This window comes from Brassica napus, chromosome C8 (assembly GCF_020379485.1).
Source record: "Brassica napus cultivar Da-Ae chromosome C8, Da-Ae, whole genome shotgun sequence".
In the NCBI taxonomy this organism is placed as follows: domain Eukaryota; kingdom Viridiplantae; phylum Streptophyta; class Magnoliopsida; order Brassicales; family Brassicaceae; genus Brassica; species Brassica napus.
The window spans coordinates 45,032,993-45,053,559 of record NC_063451.1 but is presented as its reverse complement, the minus strand read 5'-3'; the positions used below and the strand labels follow the sequence as shown (position 1 = coordinate 45,053,559).

At 36.3% G+C, this 20,567-nt stretch overlaps 2 protein-coding genes across 2 annotated transcripts; both read left to right on the top strand.

Moving 5' to 3' along the window:
• The first annotated feature begins 1,648 nt into the window (after positions 1-1,648).
• On the top strand, positions 1,649-2,437 carry LOC125592033. Its single transcript, XM_048767024.1, has 2 exons — positions 1,649-2,041; positions 2,153-2,437. The coding sequence occupies exons 1-2, from the start codon at positions 1,649-1,651 to the stop codon at positions 2,435-2,437; spliced, it is 678 nt and encodes a 225-aa protein (XP_048622981.1).
• A 16,378-nt stretch (positions 2,438-18,815) lies between these two features.
• LOC106413952 (CASP-like protein 2A1) lies at positions 18,816-20,486 on the top strand. Its single transcript, XM_013854674.3, has 3 exons — positions 18,816-19,182; positions 19,888-20,008; positions 20,102-20,486. Exons 1-3 carry the CDS (start codon positions 18,965-18,967, stop codon positions 20,375-20,377), a joined length of 615 nt encoding a protein of 204 aa, XP_013710128.2. The 5' UTR covers positions 18,816-18,964; the 3' UTR covers positions 20,378-20,486.
• Positions 20,487-20,567: the final 81 nt, after the last annotated feature.

Below are 20,567 nucleotides of genomic sequence, written 5' to 3'. Positions count from 1 at the left end.
CTCGTGTATCTGCATCGTAATATCGTCGGAAGTTCGTCAGAATGACGTTTCTCGGTATTCGTCAGAAAGTCGTCGGAAGTTCTGACGAAATTCCGACGATTTTTTTTTTTCCGACGAAACGATACCGACGGACGGGTTCGTCGGAAATTCGTCGGAATTGGTCAATTCCGACGAATTTCCGACGATTTCGGCCATCAGAATCCCCCTGTTTTCTTGTAGTGTTAGTGTTGTTTAACGGCATGATTGTTCTTCATGGTTTGTGTTCTTAAGGATTAGTGCAGTTGGTGTAGAAATCAAAATGGGACTGTTGTGTTCTTAACGGTTGTTAGCATTATTAAACGACTGTGGTCTTAGTTTATGGGAGTCTAGGGATTAGCTATTCAATATGGGAGTCTATGGGATTTGTTATTCAAAATGGGAGTCTTAGTTTAATCAAGATTGTTTACTCTGGAGTTAGCTTCTCCTCTTACATTAGTATTATAGACAGTTTGACTCTGTGATTCTTTTCGAGAAAATGTTGACCTTTATATGTGATCTGAGTCTGTTGAGCTTAGTATTATAGACTGTGTGACTGTGTGACTGTGTGACTGTGTGACTCTGTGAAGTATAATATTTACCTTGTCAATTTCTTTCAGGTTTAGGAAACATGGGACAAGATTATAGCTACAGCCAGCCTTCTTCATCAGAGGAGTATGATATAGATATAACTTCCTTGATTCAAGCAGAAGCTGATATCTACGCGGATGAAGCTGAGAGTAGCCAGAATATTGCAGAGCCGTATCAGTACCTTCCTCAACCTGAGGCTGATGATGGAATCCTCAAGACATGCTACTGTGGTGGTCAGCCTGTTGTGGCAACATCTTACACAAGCAAAGATCCAGGCAGAAGGTACTTCACGTGTGACAATGCTGATGATGGAGACTGCCATGTTTGGAAATGGTGGGATGTGGCGGTAATGGAGGATATGCGTGACTTTCAGAGACAACTTAGGGAGGTTAAGGATCAACGTAATGAGTGTGAGCAGAAGCTGGTTAAGCTAGAGGAGACAGTGTGGGAGTTAGCTAAGAAGAAATCAGGGGTTAGAGATGGCTTTCCAATGGTTGTTTGTGTGATGGTCAGTGTATTCGTCTTAATATGTATGGTGGTCATGTTCAAGCGGGTTGAAGAGAAGGTCTGACCTTTAGAAGGTAATGTACAAACAACTTCCGACTCTGTTATCTTGTACAAATAACTATAAAAACCTAGAGTAGTTTTAAAAAACATAATGTCAATCTGAAATTCGAAATGTATAACTATAATGAACCTATAGTAGTTTAAAAAAACATAAGTTCACTCATTTAGTGTAAAACTTTAAAACTGGTGAGATTTGATTGGTGTTAAATGCAACTGAATTGGTTTCTACCTTCCTAACTCCTCTAAGTTGATAGGTGTTTAATGTTACGTAGTTTTATTAGTTTTAAATCGGTTCCCGAAGCCTCTTTGTTGCTAGTAGAGTGACAGAGAGCATTTGTTTGGAGTTAAATGCTAGTGCATTGCTTTATACCTTCCTAACGCCTCTGAGTTGATAGGTTTTTAATGTCACTTAGTTAACATTCGCTTACTTAAGGCTCTGTGTTGCTAGTAGAGTGACACAGAGCATTCTCCCACCATGGATAGCACCCCTGGTTTTGTTAACCTGCTCAATAGCCAATGTTCTTTTGATCTTGATTCACCCGAACCTGCTTGGTTCAGTAGCCAATGTCCATATGAGTCTACCGTGAAGGAGAGGAGGAAATGGTCTCCAAAAGAGGATAAAATCCTTATTGGTGCTTGGCTTAACACCAGTAAGGACCCTGTGGTCAGCAACGAGCAGAAAGCTGGTGCTTTCTGGAAGAGGATTCAAGACTACTACAACTCAAGCCCTCACCTGGTTGGAACAACACCTAGAAAACTTGTTCAGTGCAAGCAGAGGTGGTCTAGGATTAACGATCAAGTCTGCAAGTTTGTTGGTTGCTTTGAAGCGGCTCTGAGAGAGCAGAGAAGTGGTCAAAATGATGATAATGTGATGAAAGCTGCCCTGAATATCTTCTAAACCGACAACGAAATCAAGTTTAGCCTGGAACATGCGTGGAGAGAGCTGAGGCATGACAAGAAATGGTGCTCCACCTTTCAGGCTAAGGACACTGTCAAGGAAAAGCGCAAACAAGTGTTGGAGGTTGATGGACAAGAGGAAGTGGGAGAACCAGAGGGTCGACCTGTTGGAGTGAAGGCTGCTAAAGCAGCTAGTAAGAGGAAGAAGAGTGGTAAAGAAGAGGAGTTGTCACAGATACATGCCATGCTGGAAATCAAAGAAAAACTTTCTAAGCAGAAACTGCTTGAACGTTTACTTGGCAAAAAGGAGCCACTCTCTGAGATGAAAACATCTCTTAAACTCAAACTGATGTCTGAGATGTTATGATGTGTTATATCTTCGGTTTAAGGTATCAATGTTATATGTTGCTTTCAGTAGTGATTATCAATGTTGCTTTGAGTATGAACGTTCCTTTGAGTAGTGATTATCAATGTTGCTTTGAGTAGTGATTATGAATGTTGCTTTGCGTATCAATGTTGCTTGGAGTAGTGATTTTGAGTAGTGATTATGAATGTTGCTTTGCGTATCAGTGTTGCTTAAAAACTTTACTAACTCTTGTCTTATTTGTTCTGTCAGGTGCAGTACAAGGAATCTCTCTTGTTCATTCACGGGTGCATTTGGAGCTGTGAAAGTGTTTTGTTCTGTAGCACATGTGAACCAACTCACGGGTCTGCTTGTTTCACTTTCACTTGTATAAGTTTGTCTCCAGCAGGTCTTTAGCTAGCTATCCCCTTATCTTTCTTTCCTCTTCATCTGTTTTCTGGACTTGTAAGGTTGTAATCTGTAAGCTACTTCGGTGTACTACTTGTATCTGTCTCCAAAAAATCATGTAACGGTACTTCAGTGTTGCTTCTATAACCTTAAACGCCTGCAACTACTTCTCTGGATATTGGTACGTGGATATGTATGTTTTGTGTTTAGATTATGCTTGTCTCTCTAGTACTCTAGGTCTGTTCATAGTGATAGTAATAGTTCTAATCGATTCATGGGTATCTTGTTATACAATAAACCTATAATAGCTTCTCACCACAAACAAACATAACATATAATATTTTCATTTGCTATGTATTAGCATGCTTAGCAGATTCCTAAAAATATGTCTATATAGATTCTGAATGCACATAGTAAATGGGTTATTCCATTTTTTTTTCAAAACAGATTAACTCCATCAAATTAAGTTTTATTTTAATTCTACTCCATTTAACGTTAAATAAAATGATATGGTGAATAACAAATAGATACATTTTTTTAACTTTGCAATAAATAATTTTAGCCATTTTAGATTTGGAAATCATTTGGCTTGATCATTTAAAACGAGTCTAAACCGTTTCGCTTGATTTTTTTTTTCAAGGAGGGATTAGCAAAAATGTCATCATCTTCATCCGATGAACTCGAAGAAAGATTGAACGAAGCTTTCGACGATGTCTTCGAACAAATATACAACAACATAGTGGAGGCCCAAACCAAAAAGCAAAGGAAACATGCTTATATAGAACGAAACCGTGAAGAAGGACATACCCGTTTATGGAATGACTACTTCAGCGAAGATCCGACATTTCTGACAAGGAATTATTCATGCGTATAGTCCATCGCCTCTCAGAGAACGTTCCATTCTTTCAACATAGAAGAGATGCAACCGGGAGGTATGGTCTATCTCCACTGCAAAAATGTACGGCTGCAATTCGTCTGCTTGCTTATGGTTCTGCGGCTGACACGGTTGACGAGTATCTCCGACTTGGTGAAAGCACGGCAATTTCGTGTATACAAAATTTCACTGAAGGAATAATACAGTTATTTGGAGATAAGTATCTACGAAGACCCACACCAGAGGATCTTCAACGACTACTCGATATTGGAGAGAAACGCGGGTTTCCTGGGATGGTAGGAAGCATTGACTGTATGCATTGGGAGTGGAAAAATTGCCCAACCGCTTGGAAAGGACAGTACACACGTGGATTAGGAAAACCGACAATTGTCTTAGAGGTTGTAGCTTCACACGATCTTTGGATATGACACGTTTTTTTTGGTCCTCCAGGTAACTTAAACAATATTAATGTCCTCGATCGGTCTCCTGTTTTTGATGACATTTTTCAAGGTCGAGGTCCCAGGTTAGAGTACGTGGTCAACGGACACATGTATAATTTGGCGTACTACCTCACAGACGGTATATATCTGAAATGGTCAACATTTATCCAATCTATCTCACTCCCTCAAGGTCCTAAAGCAGAGTTATTTGCTAAAGTTCAAGAAGCAACCCGAAAAGATGTTGAGCGCGCTTTTGGAGTATTGCAAGCTCGATTTGCGATTGTGAAAAACCCGGCTCTTTCATGGGACAAAGAAAAGATAGGGCATATTATGAGAGCATGTATCATACTACACAATATGATAGTCGAAAATGAACGAGATGGATACACTCAGTACGATACATCTGATTTTGAAGGAGAGGCATCCAGAAGTTCACGGGTGGATATGTCCTATAGTACCGACATGCCTAAAAATCTCGGTAATATGCTTGGCATTCGGAATCATCTTCGCGATAGGCGTATACATGAACAATTGAAAAATGATTTATTTGAAAATATTTGGAACAAATTTGGTGATGAAGATTAATTATTGTATCTTTATTTTTAATCATGCAATAAATAAAAATTTAAATTTCACATGTTTTAAAATTTATTATTTTTTTATTCCTAAGGACTCCTAATTGGGTAACACCATTGGACAAACATTTTTGATTAGAGTCCTTAACTATTCAAAAAAAAAATTACTAAAATACCACCATTGGAGATGCTCTAAGACCATGATTATCAGTAAGGGGTCCTTAAGAATTTTTTTTTTTTTTCTAAAAAAAAAAAATTAAAAAATAAACCAATCGCGGGCCGCCATGTGTCGGTGGGGCCCGTAAATAGTGCAAAAACTCCCCAAATACTGATCCTTATTTGGTGATTTTGGAGATTCACTACAAGAAAACATCGGTATTCTGACGGACATTCCGACGAAAAATGAAATCCTCGGAATTTCCCGAGGAATTTTCGAGGATATTCCGAGGAAATCCTAAATTTGGTTTCCTCGGAATTTTTTCGGAATTCCGTCGGTATATTCCGAGAAAATTCCGAGGAACACTTGATATACTCGATCGATCGATGAGTTTTTGAACATAAACGGATCGATCGATGCGTTTATAAAAAAACGTTCGAGATTTTGTTCATTCGATCTATTGGATATCCACATCGATCGATGGGATAATCTAATCGATCGATCACATTGTGACGCTTTGGTCCATCTTGGTGATCGATCGATCCATTTTTGGGATCGATCGATCACATTGTTACCCCAAACCCTGTTTCCTCGGAAAAGCCTCGGAATATTCCGAGGAAATTCCGAGAAACACTTGATATACTCGATCGATCGATGTGTTTTTGAACATAAACGCATCGATCGATGCGTTTATAAAAAAACGTTCGAGATTTTGTTCATTCGATCTATTGGATATCCACATCGAACGATGGGATAATCTAATCGATCGATCACATTGTTACCCCAAACCCTGTTTCCTCGGAAAAGCCTCAGAATATTCCGAGGAAATTCCGAAGAACACTTAATATACTCGATCGATCGATGCGTTTTTGAACATCAACGGATCGATCGATGCGTTTATAAAAAAACGTTCGAGTTTATCAAGTGTTCCTCAGAATTTCCTCGGAATATTCCGAGGAAGATAAGGGTTTCCTCGGAATTCCCTCGGAATATTCCGAGGAAATTCCGAGGAAATAGGGTTTTTAAACCGAAAACAACGTTTTGCGGTTTGAATAACACTTATATAACTCTTATTAAGTGTCTTAGACTGATTATGAAGTCAAAAATTTGTTCCTTACCCTATAATAAACACTTTTCCGATTGTATGAACGAAATCCCCACAACATAAGAGAAACACTTATACACTTTAATGAACGGTAAAGGGAATACTTTCAATTCGTTTTGAAATTTGTTATTTCATGGTTTATGCTCATCTATACAAAGAATCCTCAATGGTATGCATTACAATTGTATAAGAAATGAAATACAGCAAAAAAAATTGATGTTTTGAAACCCCTAACACTAGTTCCTCGGTATTTCCTCGGAATATTCCGAGGAAACTCCGAGGAACAATATAAATTAATAGAAATACATGCACAGGATATTCTTTTTCCTCGAATTAATGAAAATATTCCGAGGAAATTCCGACGGATATTTAAGTGGCCGTCGGAATTTCCTCGGAATATTTTCATTTAACCGGGCAAACAAGCCGCCAAATATTTCGCGAAAATTGAAATTGAAAATACTGAGGGAATTCCGACGGAAAATATCCGTCAGACCCAAGGTTTTATAAACTCGAACCGCATCTTCTTCCCCATTTCTCTCTTCTTCCTCTCCGGCGATCTCTCTCTCCTTCCGGCGTTCTCCACCTTCTCTCGCGACGATCTCTCCGGCGAATCTTTTCCATTCCCTTACAAATCATGTAAGGACCATATCCCACTCTATTAGGTCCTATTTGTTAGGTTTTTAAGTAGATTTGATGATTTTAGAAGTTTTTTGATATATTTTTGTTAGGGTGATTGAGTAGGATTGTGATTTGTTGTGTAATAGGTTTAGAATTGTGATTTGGTTGTGTTGGATTGATTTAAAACTTTTTTATAAATTGTTTATTATTTTTGTATTTACAAAACGTTTTTTCTATATAAACACTATTTTATTATTTTTTGTATTTATAAAAACTATTTTGTATTTATAAAAAGATGATTTCATATCTATAAAAATATTTATATTTATTAAAACTATTTTTGTATTTATAAAACATTTTTTTTGTTATTTATAAACACTATTTTATTATTTTTTGTATTTATAGAAACTATTTTGTATTTATAAAAAGATGATTTCATATTTATAAAAATATTTATATTTATTAAAACTAATTTTGTATTTATAAAGCATTTTTTTATTTATAAAAACTATTTTATTATTTTTTGTATTTTAAATATGTTTTCTATTTCAATTTTAATTTTATATTTTCGAATTTTAATTTTAAAAAATAAATTTATAATTTTTTTTTTAATTTTGGAAATATTCCGAGGAAGTGTATCCCTCGGAATATTCCGATGACATCTTCCTCGGAATATTCCGAGGAATTTCCGACGAAAAAAGTCCTCGGAATATTCCGAGGAAATTCATTTCCTCGGAATTCCGTCGGAAATTTCCGAGGGATTTCCGAGGAAAGATGAATTTCCGAGGAGTTATTTCCGAGGACTTTTTTCGTCGGTATGTCGTCGGAATAGCGTTATTCCGACGACATACCGACGATTTTTTCCCTCAGTATGCCGCTGTTTTCATGTAGTGATTGTTTTTTAAAATTTTTGTGAGATCCACGCGTCAGTGGGGCCCACATTTTGTCAATAACCTCTTTAAGAAACCTCAGATGTTTATGCTCTAAGTTATTTTTTAAGTTTTAAGATTGTTTTTTGCATATGTTGTTTGAGATTTATTTTATAACTAAAATATGTTTTTACACATAAGTTCAAGTTAATATTTGTATTTTATTATTATGGTGCATAGATTAATTGTTATAATTTTTGTGCTTCGGATTAGAGAAAATACTATACCTAAACATTTAAATTGAACACCGCCCGAAATAAGAAATTGAATTAAAATTAAAAAGAAATGAAAGTCAAATACACCAATGGAGTCAATGACAACATTATACATGTTCTTATGTACTAATTTAATGTTTTATTAAATAAGTCTTAATTTTTTTATTTTTCTAGGATTTTTTAAAAAGGAAAACATTCTATTTTATAAATTTCCTTTTTATTTACAATAAAAATATTAAAAATAATATTAAATACTCTTTTACAATTTTGTTTAAGATTTTAGAAAAGAAAAATTATTGTCATATAACCTATTACAATTATCTTCTCTTTAAAATTTCAGGAAAAAAAGTAAAATTCCTATCAAATATTTCTTTTAGTTATTAATAAATAATTTTAAAATTACAATTTTGAAAATTCGTATCAATACTAATTTTACACTTTTTTTGTTAATTAAATAATTTTTAGTATCATGTTCATTATTAAATACTCTTTTAAAAATATTATCAAATAAATTTGTACAATTCTCGTTTGGTTAACACTTAAAAATATGTTATAAATTTATTTTGTTTAGGATTTTATTTATAAAAAGGAAAACAGCTATCAAATTTTCTTTTACAGTTTTTTTTAGGATTTTAGAAAATGAAATTAATATTACATAATATTTTAAAATTATATTTTGTCTACGATTTAGAAAAATAAAATTTCTATCAAATAATTATTTTCAGTGTATATTAAATGTTTTTAAAATTTACCATTTTCAAAATTATTTTTATTATCTTATTATATATATTTTTAATCATTATATAGTTAAACACATGTCACAATATTAGAAGACAAATTAGTATCAAAAAATCTTTTGCAATAATCTTTTGCAAATAATCTTTTGCAATAATCTTAAATTGAAAGGAATGAAAAAGAATATTAGAGAAAAAATATTTCTTATGAACAGTGTTAAATTTAAGGAATTGAGAGGAAGTCGTCTTTCCCATTCATTCCTTTGATTAGAGCCATCATCTCATATATCCATCTCATATATCCTTATATGAGAAAAGAAAATCCACTATATCCTTCACTAATCTTAATACCCTCCATCATTTAATGAAAATATGAAAACTCAATTTTACCCTTATCTATTTTCGAAATTACTTATTTTAAATTTTCGAATTTTTGAAATTTTCAAATTTCAAATTTTCAAATTTTCGAGGTATAACTAGTCCAACTATGTTATATTAGTATAAGTAGTTATACTGAATCTTACTAGTTGTACTGAGTTATACTAGTAATACTTATGCAGTTGTACTGAGTTCTTCTGGTACTACTCACCTAGTTGTTATACTAGTAATAATTATGTTGTTCTACTGAGTTCTATTAGTAATACTTACGTAGTTATACTGGGTTATACTAGTAATATTTATGTTGTTGTACTGAGTTATACTAGTATTACTACTGAACTATACTAGTATTACTAACGAAACATGAAACATACAACCAAATACAAAAATTATAGATCCATAACTTACATAGAATAAGAAACCGACTTCAATAAATAAAAAATCCAGAAAACTCATAAACTGAAGAAAAGCGAGAAGAACCCCAAATTAAAAAACCAAGATTTCTTCATCAACACTATTTCTCTTTCGTCACCTTGGCAGTTTGCTTTAAGAACCCTAACTGAAAAAACCCAGAAATAGCAAAGCCCTGACTCGAAAAATCCAGAACAAGCGAAAATTGTAGACCCAAAATCATAGATCTAATTTTAGGTAGAACAATCTCAAGCAGAGCCGCCATCTTCGTTTTCGTCATCTTCTCGCCATTGTTTTAGATTGAACTGCGGTGGTTTGTCATAGAGATTAGAGAAAGAAGAATAAAAGTTATGCAAAAAAAAAAGAGGAGAAGATTTACAAGATTTACAGAGAAGGAGAAGATACAACTCGGCAGAAAGAAGGAAGAGGAGAAGATAAGAAATCTGAAAAGTGAAAAACCATCGACACTTGTTTATTAATTAGGGTAAATGATATTTCCCTAATTTAATTATTTTATGAATTAAAAATAAATCAAAACAAATTTAATAACACAACATGGGATATCCTAGCTTTAAATTTTTCATCTACGGGCATTGGAGACACTACAAGAAAACACATGCTTAGCGAGGAAATTTAACGAGGAAAAACAATCCTCGTAAATTTACGTCGATTTTACGAGGAACTTACGTGGAAAACTAAAGTCATCGTTATTTCCTCGTAACGTAACGACAAAAGTGTTTCGTCGTAAAGTGGATGTAATTTAACGAGTATTTTACGAGGAAAAACTATTTCCTCGTAAATATGACGTAAACTTTGCGTGTTATTTACGAGGAAATAGTTTACGTGTATTTAGCGAGGAAATTTTGAATCCACCAACTTTGTAGGTGTTACACGTTTTTTTTTACCACCTAATTAATTTTCGTCGTAAATTCATAGGAAAATTACAACTACCAGATTCGAAATTTCCTATAAATATGGATGTTTGAACATCATTTTAAACACACCAACAACAAAAAATGTGAAAGAAAAAAAATGGCTGGCTCCGGGACTATTTATGAGTTGCGGAAGTGGATGTATATGCATAGAGATGCTAACGGGAGAGTGACGAAAGAATACCTTGCGGGTCTGGAGACATTTATGCATCAAGCAGATTCAACACCGCTCGCCCAAGAAAGTGGTAAGATGTTCTGTCCTTGTCGGAAATGCAACAATTCGAAACTGGCAAACCGTGAAAATGTTTGGAAGCATTTAATAAATAGAGGTTTCACGCCAAATTACTATATCTGGTTTCAACATGGAGAAGGTTTTAATTATGATCAGAATGAAGCTAGTAGTAGTAATAGCAATTTTCAGGAAAAAGAACCGGTTGATCATCATTTGCATAATGAACATAGTTACCATCAGGAGGAGATGGTAGATTATGATAGGGTTCATGATATGGTAGCTGATGCATTCGTAGCTCATGATGAAGATGAAGAACCTAATATAGATGCAAAAAAGTTTTACGAAATGTTAAACGCGGCGAATCAACCACTTTACAGTGGTTGTAGAGAAGGTCTCTCTAAATTGTCGTTAGCTGCTAGAATGATGAATATTAAAACTGATCACAATCTACCTGAAAGTTGCATGAACGAATGGGCGGACTTGTTTAAAGAGTATTTGCCGGAAGACAATGTGTCTGCTGATTCTTATTATGAGATTCAGAAACTGGTTTATAGTCTTGGGTTGCCTTCGGAGATGATAGATGTTTGCATCGACAACTGCATGATCTATTGGGGAGATGATGAGAAGCTAGAAGAATGTCGATTCTGCAAGAAGCCACGATTCAAGCCGCAAGGACGGGGACGTAATAGGGTACCGTACCAAAGGATGTGGTACCTACCAATTACAGACAGATTGAAAAGATTGTATCAATCAGAGCAACTGCTGGAAAGATGAGATGGCATGCCGAGCATACTCAGACGGATGGTGAGATGACTCATCCATCAGATGCAAGAGCCTGGAAACATTTCAACAAAGTACATCCGGATTTCGCTAGCAATATCCGGAATGTGTATCTCGGACTATGCACAGATGGATTTAGTCCGTTCGGAATGTCAGGGAGACAATATTCATTGTGGCCAGTCTTTCTTACTCCATACAACCTGCCACCGGAGATGTGCATGCAACGGGAGTTGCTATTCTTGACCATATTAATACCTGGTCCGAACCATCCAAAAAGGTCCCTGGATGTTTTCCTACAACCACTGATAAAAGAGTTGAAGGATTTGTGGTCAACAGGGGTGAGGACGTATGACTGTTCAACGAAGACGAATTTTACGATGCGAGCGATGCTTTTGTGGACCATAAGTGATTTTCCTGCCTATGGGATGTTGTCTGGATGGACTACACATGGGAGATTAGCTTGTCCATATTGTAATGGAACGACAGATGCGTTTCAACTGAAGAATGGTAGGAAGACAAGTTGGTTTGATTGTCACCGTCGATTTCTTCCCATTGGCCATCCTTACCGAAGAAACAAGAATTTGTTTAGGCACAAAAGGGTTGTGAGAGACACTCCTCCTCCATATCTAACTGGAGAACAAATTGAAGCGCAAATCGACTACTACGGAGCTAACGAAACAGTTCGTTGGGGTGGTAATTGGCATGTCCCTCGTAATATGCCTGATTCTTACGGTGTTCATCACAACTGGCACAAGAAGAGTATATTTTGGGAGTTGCCATATTGGAAGGATCTTCTTCTGCGCCACAACCTCGATGTGATGCATATAGAGAAGAATTTCTTTGAGAACATCATGAATACAATATTGAATGTCCCAGGGAAGACAAAAGACAACATAAAATCGAGGTTGGACTTGCCGGATATTTGCTCAAGAAGCGAGTTACATATTAAAAGCAATGGACAAGTTCCCGTTCCGATATTCAGATTATCTTCAGAAAAAAAGTCGGTGTTGTTCAACTGGGTGGCATCAGAAGTGAAGTTCCCTGATGGGTATGTTTCGAATCTCTCTAGATGTGTTGAAAAGGGTCAAAAGTTCTCCGGGATGAAGAGTCATGATTGTCATGTCTTTATGCAACGACTACTGCCCTTTGCATTTGCGGAGCTACTTCCAACAAACGTACATGAAGCACTTGCAGGTACGTAGTGTATTATATCACAATAATTTACAAAATAATATATGACTAACAATGTGTTTAATTTTTTTTGGAATATAAAAGGCATTGGAGCATTTTTCAGGGATCTGAGCACACGCACTCTTAAAGAAGAAGTTGTGGAACAGCTTCAGGAGAACATTTCCATCTTATTGTGCAACTTGGAGAAGATATTTCCTCCCGGATTTTTTGACGTCATGGAGCATCTAGCTGTCCACCTCCCATATGAGGCATTGCTTCGTGGACCTGTACATTACGGATGGATGTATCAGTATGAGCGAGCCATGAAATATTTGAAGGGAAAAGCAAAGAACCTCGCCAAAGTTGAAGGTTCTATAATTGCTGGAAGTTTGACGGAAGAAGTTTCTCACTTCACATCGTACTACTTTGCGTCAAAAGTACGTACCCGGAGAAGAGCTCCAAGAAGATATGATGATGGTGGTGTTGCGCTAATATATGCAGTTGCTGGTGTTCCAGACATCTTTAGCCAGATTGGGCGACTCGGTGGGAAGTCTAAAGAGGTTTGGTGGTCGAGTGAACAAGACGCTCATAGTGTACACACCTATATTCTACTCAATTGCGAAGATCCATTGATGCGTTATTTTGAAAGGTAACATATATTGACACTTCGAAACACATAAGTCTAATTAATTGTATAATTGCGAGAGATTCATTCCTATAAAATGTGATTTTACAGCCTATTTGTTTCTCAAGTCGAAGAAACATTTCCTGGTATATCCACAAGTGACGTAGACAAAAGGAAATATCAACACTTCATTAAGTGGTTGCGGAATCAGGTATTAACTCAAACTCTTTTTTCATACATGATCTGTATTTCATTAACATTCTCTTTATTTTTGCAGGTTGATTATGACGACGACGATGCAGATTATCCTAAGTGGTTACACGAAGTAATTCAATCTCCACTTGTAAAGGTCACCACATCACAGATGTATTTCACACGAGGCTATACTTTTCATACATATGAGTATGGTAGACAGCGGGCGACCAGTAACTATGGAATATGTGTGAAAGGGGAAACAGATTTCTACGGGATCTTGACGGAGATTATTGAAGTCGAATTTCCAGGGATACTGAAGTTGAAATGCGTCCTCTTCAAATGTGAATGGTTCGACCCCGTCGTCAACAGAGGTGTTCGGTCTAACAAATTGGTGTAGTTGATGTCAACGGTGGACGAAGGTACAACAAATTCGAGCCTTTCATCTTAGCTTCACAAGCAGACCAAGTTAGCTTCCTTCCATACCCTCGGATGAGAGATTCAGGTATAAATTGGTTAGCAGTGATCAAAGTTACACCTCGAGGACGAATCATCAGTGGAGAAGAACCACCATTGCAAGAAGAACAGATAAATGAAGTCGAGGAACCTGAACAAGAAATTGATGACATCCTTCTCATTGATCTGCATAATCACGAGTACGAAGATCTTACCGATGATGCCACAGACGAAGCTGTTGAAGACGAGTTTAATGAAAATGATGATGTTTCTAGTGATGACGAGAATGTCGATGTATCCGATTGATGTATTTGTTTTATGAATAAGATGAGGGAGTTTGTTTTATGAATAAGATAATGTGGGGTTTGTTTTATGAATAAGGTAATGTGAGAGTTTGTTTTATGAATAAGCAAATGTGGGAATTGTGGTTTGGAATAGAAATAAAGATGGGGTTTGGAATATATAAAGTTGAAAATAAGGAATATGGGGTTTGGGATTTCGGATTCTAGGGATTTAAACATAACACTCGTTAATTCCACGTAACCCAACGAGGAAATAACGACGAAATATTAAAATAAAGAACGCAGGCTCGTTAATTCCACGTAAGCACAAATCATCGTAAAGACCACGTATAAGAAATCGTCCTAAATTCCACGTAGGTAAAAATCGTCGTAAAGACCATGTAGGCAAAAATCGTCGTAAATTCCACGTAGGCAAAAATCATCGTAAATACCTCGTAAGCCAACGAGGAAATAACGACGAAATTTAAAAATAAAGATGGAGTTTGGAATATATGAAAATAAGGAATATGGAGTTTGGGGTTTGGAATATGGGGTTTGGGGTTTGGGATTTCGGGTTTGGGGTTTAGAGGTTTCGGGGTTTGAGGTTTGGGGTTTGAGGTTTGGGGTTTGGGGTTTGGGGTTTGGGGTTTGGGGTTTGGAGGTTTCGGATTTTAGGGTTTAGACAAAATACTCGTTAATTTCACGTTAGCAGAAATCGTCGTAAACACCACGTAAAAGGATTTAAACAAAACACTCGTTAATTCCACGTAAGCAGAAATCGTCGTAAAGACCACGTTGGATGAAATCGTCGTAAATACCACGTAAAAGGATTTAAACATAACACTCGTTAATTCCACGTAAGCAGAAATCGTCGTAAATACCTCGTAGTGTAAAAACTAGAAAAAAAGGGAAAATGATCAAAATACCAGAATAACATGTGGCAAGACTTCCATCAATTATAATACGTAAGTCTCGCCCACATGAATTCTATGACTTATCCTTTTCCTATTTTTTTCAAATATTTATAATTTGAATAGGATTTTGCTGAGGAATGTGATTTCAGATAGGGTGTGATTTGGGAGTTTGTGTGTGGTTTGAGAATGAGAGTTGTGGGTATATTTATAGGAAAGCAAGCCTCGTTAATTCCACGTAAGAAAAATCGTCGTTAATACCTCGTAAACAAAAACACGGGCCTTTGTGATTCCTCGCAATTTCGTCGTACAAAAAAACACGGGCCTTTGTAACTGCTCGCTATTTCGTCGTAAACGTACGAGGAATTTGCGACGATATGTAATCTTATATATACCCCCGAGCGCTCACTCTTTCTTTCCTCTCTACTTCCTCTCTACTTCCTCTCCATTTCGTAGCAATGGTAAGCCTCTCTAATTCCTCTCTAATTTGGTTAGTTTAGGATAGATTATGTGGTTAGTATATGGAATTTATATAGGTTTGCGGATTTATGTTATTTAGTGTTGATTAGGTGGATAATGTTGGGAAATATATTGTTGATGTTAATTTTAAAAATTTAATTTTTTCCGAGGTTCGAAAAGGAAGACTTACTGCCCATTATAGAGAGATCTTCGGTGAGCCGGGTAGTCGTTTAGACCCGGCCTCTTCTTCAGCTCCCGGTTCTTCGGGTCAGGAGACTGTCCCCGAGACTCAGTACACTCAGAGAGTCTCTGGGTCTACTTCTTCTAGTGCACCATCGGCTCCTCATGTGCCTTCTCCGATGGCTCATCCGACGATGCCTCCTCCTGTGCCTCCTCCGATGGAACCTCCGATGGCCGCCGATATTCATCCCGATTTGATGGTGCCTTCGAGTGCTCCTTACTCGCAGTACACTGTAGAAGACATTCTCCGTCTGCCAGGCAGAGAAGGTTTACCAGTCATCGACCCCGACCGACCGGACGGAACTTTGTGGTATGTTGCATTATTTTTTTTTTAATTCGTTTAAAATTTTTTTATAACCTTAAAAAATAATTTATATTTTAAATTTGTATTTTCCAGGTGGGGGGTTGGCAACTGTCTTGTATCGGACGTAACCGACACGATCAAAGGTTACTTCTCCATGGCACATCCAAACTGGAGTAAGACGCCTCACTACGTCAGAAAGACGTGGTTCAAAATTTACGCTGTAAGTCTCTATTAATTAATTATATATACTTTAATTTTTTCATGATTTATATATATACTTTCTAAAAAAACTAATTGTTAATTTATTTTTTCCAACGGCAAAAATATAATTGGGCCTTGGGGATCACTGAGAGGGTGAGGAAGAAGTTTAACGCGAAGGCGAAAGTTTGCTTGTTGGACACGGTCTCAAACTGGAAGGGTGACTGGATCGTGAAGGGGTATGAGCGTGGCAAACCCGCTGAGCTCACCACGGATGTGTGGGATGGCCTCATCCGTTATTGGCGTCTTCCTGATTCCATTAGAATCGCCCAGTCTTGCTCTAACTCCCGTAACACGGTCGATGAGCACGGAAACGGGCCGATGCTTCACACTACGGGCCAAAAGCCCCACGCCGGTGTCCGTTTGGAAATGGTAATTAAATATTTTATTAAATAATTTTTTTAATATATATATTTTATTCTAACTTTCTTAAATGTTTTTTAGGCCAAAGAGACGGGACATCTCCCGTCTCTTATGGAACTTTACGAGAGGACCCACAAGAACAAGGCGGGTGTATTTGTAGATGGCAAGTCCGAGCAAATCTACAATGACGTGATTGCTCGGGTTGAAGACCGCCAGACTCAGCTGACCCAGCAGTCTACCGACGGATTACCCGTCACCTTATCCACACTTGAAGTGGATAAGATTTACGAAGAGGTAAATTTTCAAAAATTTTAATTTTTTATTATTCATTTAATATAACTTTAAATTTTTACTAACAATATTTATTTTTTGTTTTTAAGGTTGTCCCTAAAAAAAGGGACGGACGTTGGGGATTGGTTCCGTCAACGATGTTCCGAGAGCGACATCGTCTTATGGTCAGCGACGGGATGATGAAGTCACTGAGCTGCGTAGAGAGTCCGCTCAGCTGCGTAACGAGTTGGCTGTGACAAAATCTCGTATGGGTGGAGTCGAGGGCTTCTTGGACGTTATAGCGGCCAAAAATCAGGAATGGGAGTCCATGTTGAGGAAAATGCGACAACAACATCCCATTCGAGGCGAGTCATCCGACGTACATAACGAGGCGGATGTTACGAGGAAGAGTGATGAATTCTACCAGGCGATGAACGACCCTTAGTTTTTTTTCTTTTCCGGTTGTTGTATTATAAATTCAAAACTTATTTATATATAAAATATTTTCATATTGATTTATTTTTATTTTACATTTTAATTTTATTAATAAATTAAATAATTTTAATTATTTTTTAATTATATTTTTAAATTCTGTAAAATAATAAAAACGAAGTAAATTCGTAGCTAATGTACGACCTATTTACGTGGAAACCTTACGAGGAAATGACGAGAAAAAATAAATGAGTATTTTACGAGAAAAGATTTACGAGGAAATAACGAGGAATGATAAACGAGTATTTTACGAGGAAATTTTTTCGTGGTCATTACGTGTATTTTGCGAGGAAACACTTTCAAGGTATTTACGTGTAGTTTACGTGGAACTCGTTTCGAGGTATTTACGAGGAAATATAGCGATCTCCTTACGTGGAATATTGACGTGGTCTTTACGACGAAATGATCTACTTCGTCTTTACGACGAAATATATTCATCGCTTACGACGAATTAGCGAAGAAATATGTGTTACGACAGATGAGTAACGAGCAAACGTGGTTCCTCGCTAATTCGTCGTAAAGCCTCATTTACGACGAACTCACGAAGAAAATTGCCCTCGTTAAGATTATGTTTTTTTGTAGTGAGACGATTTCTCGATTAAAATTGATGTTTGAATAACACCGAATTAATTTACCATTCGAACATAAAACATATAAACATTTGTTTAAATGTACATCCAAAAAGGTTTAAACATAGGAGAGTCATGTCTGCTAAAACACAAGAATAAGCATGCATGTAATGGAACAAGAAACGGCCACAAATAACGTTTAAAAATAATAAGTCACGAGATATTCCAATACAATAATACAGCATACTGCTTGATTTTTTTAATAACTACTTGCTCGTAATATTCAATATTTCACAATACTTTCAGAATATATTAGTTTTTAATTAGTTTGAATATATATATGGCTTCTGCTGGTGAAATTTTACAGCCAAGAGCATTGATTTGATCCACCAAAAAATCATCGTAGACGATAAACTCATACTTAATTGCTTTTATTAAATTACCTAACCAATACTACTAGTACTACTACTAAGGAAAATCGTCCACACTTACTTACCCTATCTACATTTGATTCTATACAAAGAAAAACAAGTAAAAAAAAAAAAAAAAAAAAAAAAAAGAAGAAAAACCAGTATTGTGTGGGTCACGAGATTGGACCAGCTCCAATTTTTTTTTTTTTTTGACTAAATACCATTAGGCTACTTTAACTTCGTTGACCAGCTCCAAAATTTAATATCCTATAAACATGGTTCACGTTTTGAAAATATATAAACGAAGAATTCTTTGCTTCAAAGTTCAAGAATCAAACCTAGGGTAAATGTAACCAGCTTTCTAACTTGAGTACATAGTAAGAAGATTATGTTATCAAATACATTAATGCTTCTATTATTTGTTTATTGTAGATACGGTGTTCTTAAGATTGAACCGAGAAACAAAAGACGTCAAAACAAAAACAAAATATGAGATGGCCACATGACGTACGGGGCCGGGATACAAATAATTGGTTCTAGAGCTTCGTATTAATATTACAATGAGTTATAGCCTAGCTCACATGTTTCTTCTAGGGAGTGCGAGGAGTATCATGAATACCGAAATTAAATGCATTCACCAACCCTATCGATCCAACACTTGCTTCACCACCACTTGTTTATAACCACATTTTTTTTCCTCAGCAACCATAACAAGAGAGCGAGATAGAGAAAGAAGAGATAAAATAAAAATTTGAAGACGAAAATGGAGAAGAGCGCTGATCATCACAAGACTAGCCACGCCTGTTCTGGTGGTGCTGCGACGGAGAAGTGGGAGGAGGTTAGTACTGCATTCCGAACCGCAGAGACAATGCTCCGGTTAGCTCCGGTTGGGCTTTGTCTTGCGGCGCTTGTTATCACGCTTAAAGACTCTCAGAATAATGAGTTCGGTTCAGTTTCTTATTCCAATCTCTCAGCTTTCTGGTATGTATATTTTCTCCATGCATAGATATATAATTATTCTAATTTACTATCTTCAATATTTAGAGTCACATATCCTTAATTATACACTATATACAATTAGGATTTGTGAGATGGTGTTCCTAAACTCACCGAAACACACAAAATTCATTGTAGTTCCAAGAGACTGACACACACACATATATATAATATATTTGCCATAATTTGTAAGTAGACCCCAGTACTTACAGGTTATTAACTTCCTAGACCGTTAGACCATGATTAATCAGGGGTTCTTAGAGTGGGGTTCTTATCGGAAGTTAAGAAACTGTTTCTTAACTTTTAACTAAAAAGGCTAAGAACCGGTTCTTAAAGTCCTTATTTAATAACCGGTTCTTAGCTTTTTAGTTAAAAGTTAAGAAACAGTTTCTTAACTTCCGCTAAGAACCTCATCCTAAGAATCCCGGGTTAATCATGCTCTTAGACCAAATAAACCATGCTTTAATTATTATTATTATTATTATTATTATTATACAATATACTAAACCATGAAGAGATGCATGTATTATTAATCAAGGTACATTTGTTGACTATTTAAGTTAGCATAGATAGGATTTGATTGATAAGGATTAAATGGTTACGATGTGGATGAAAGTGTAATGAATAATAATGTTAACATTAATGAACTTATAATTAGGTACTTTTTTTTTTGAAAAAAAATACAATTAGGTACTTGGTGCACGCAAATGGAATATGTGCAGGCTACTCTCTCCTGTCAGCAGCTATTGCAGCCATGCCTGGTTCTTCTTCTACAATGCCTCGTGTTTGGACCTTCTTCTGTCTCGACCAGGTCTCATATCAGATCTTGATACATTCGGTTTTATTGATCAAATGATCATATCATCTGGTAATACTAACTAATTTCACAACATGGTCATCTCAGATTCTGACATACGTGGTTCTTGCTGCTGGAGCTGTGTCTACTGAAGTTCTGTACTTAGCCTACAAAGGAGACAATGCCATTACGTGGAGCGATGCGTGCAGTTCCTTTGGCAGTTTCTGCCATAGAGCCACGGCTTCTGTTATAATCACATTCGTCGTGGTTTGCTTATATGTCATTCTCTCTCTCATATCCTCTTATAAGCTCTTTACTCGCTTTGATCCACCAGCCATCGTTGACTCCAACAAAAACGTCGAAGTTTCCGTCTTTGGAAACTGATCCGTAGCTAGTTTCTTTAAGACATCTCTAATGTGTCATGTGACTCATGTTTACATGTTTCTACTGTTTTTATTATTAACTTTAACCAAGAAAAAGAATGCTTTTATGATTGGGTCCTTTTCACGTGCTTGCTTTTTTCCTAGTAGACCCATTACCATTAGTGGGCGTTGTCTGAATTAAGGGCTTTTTT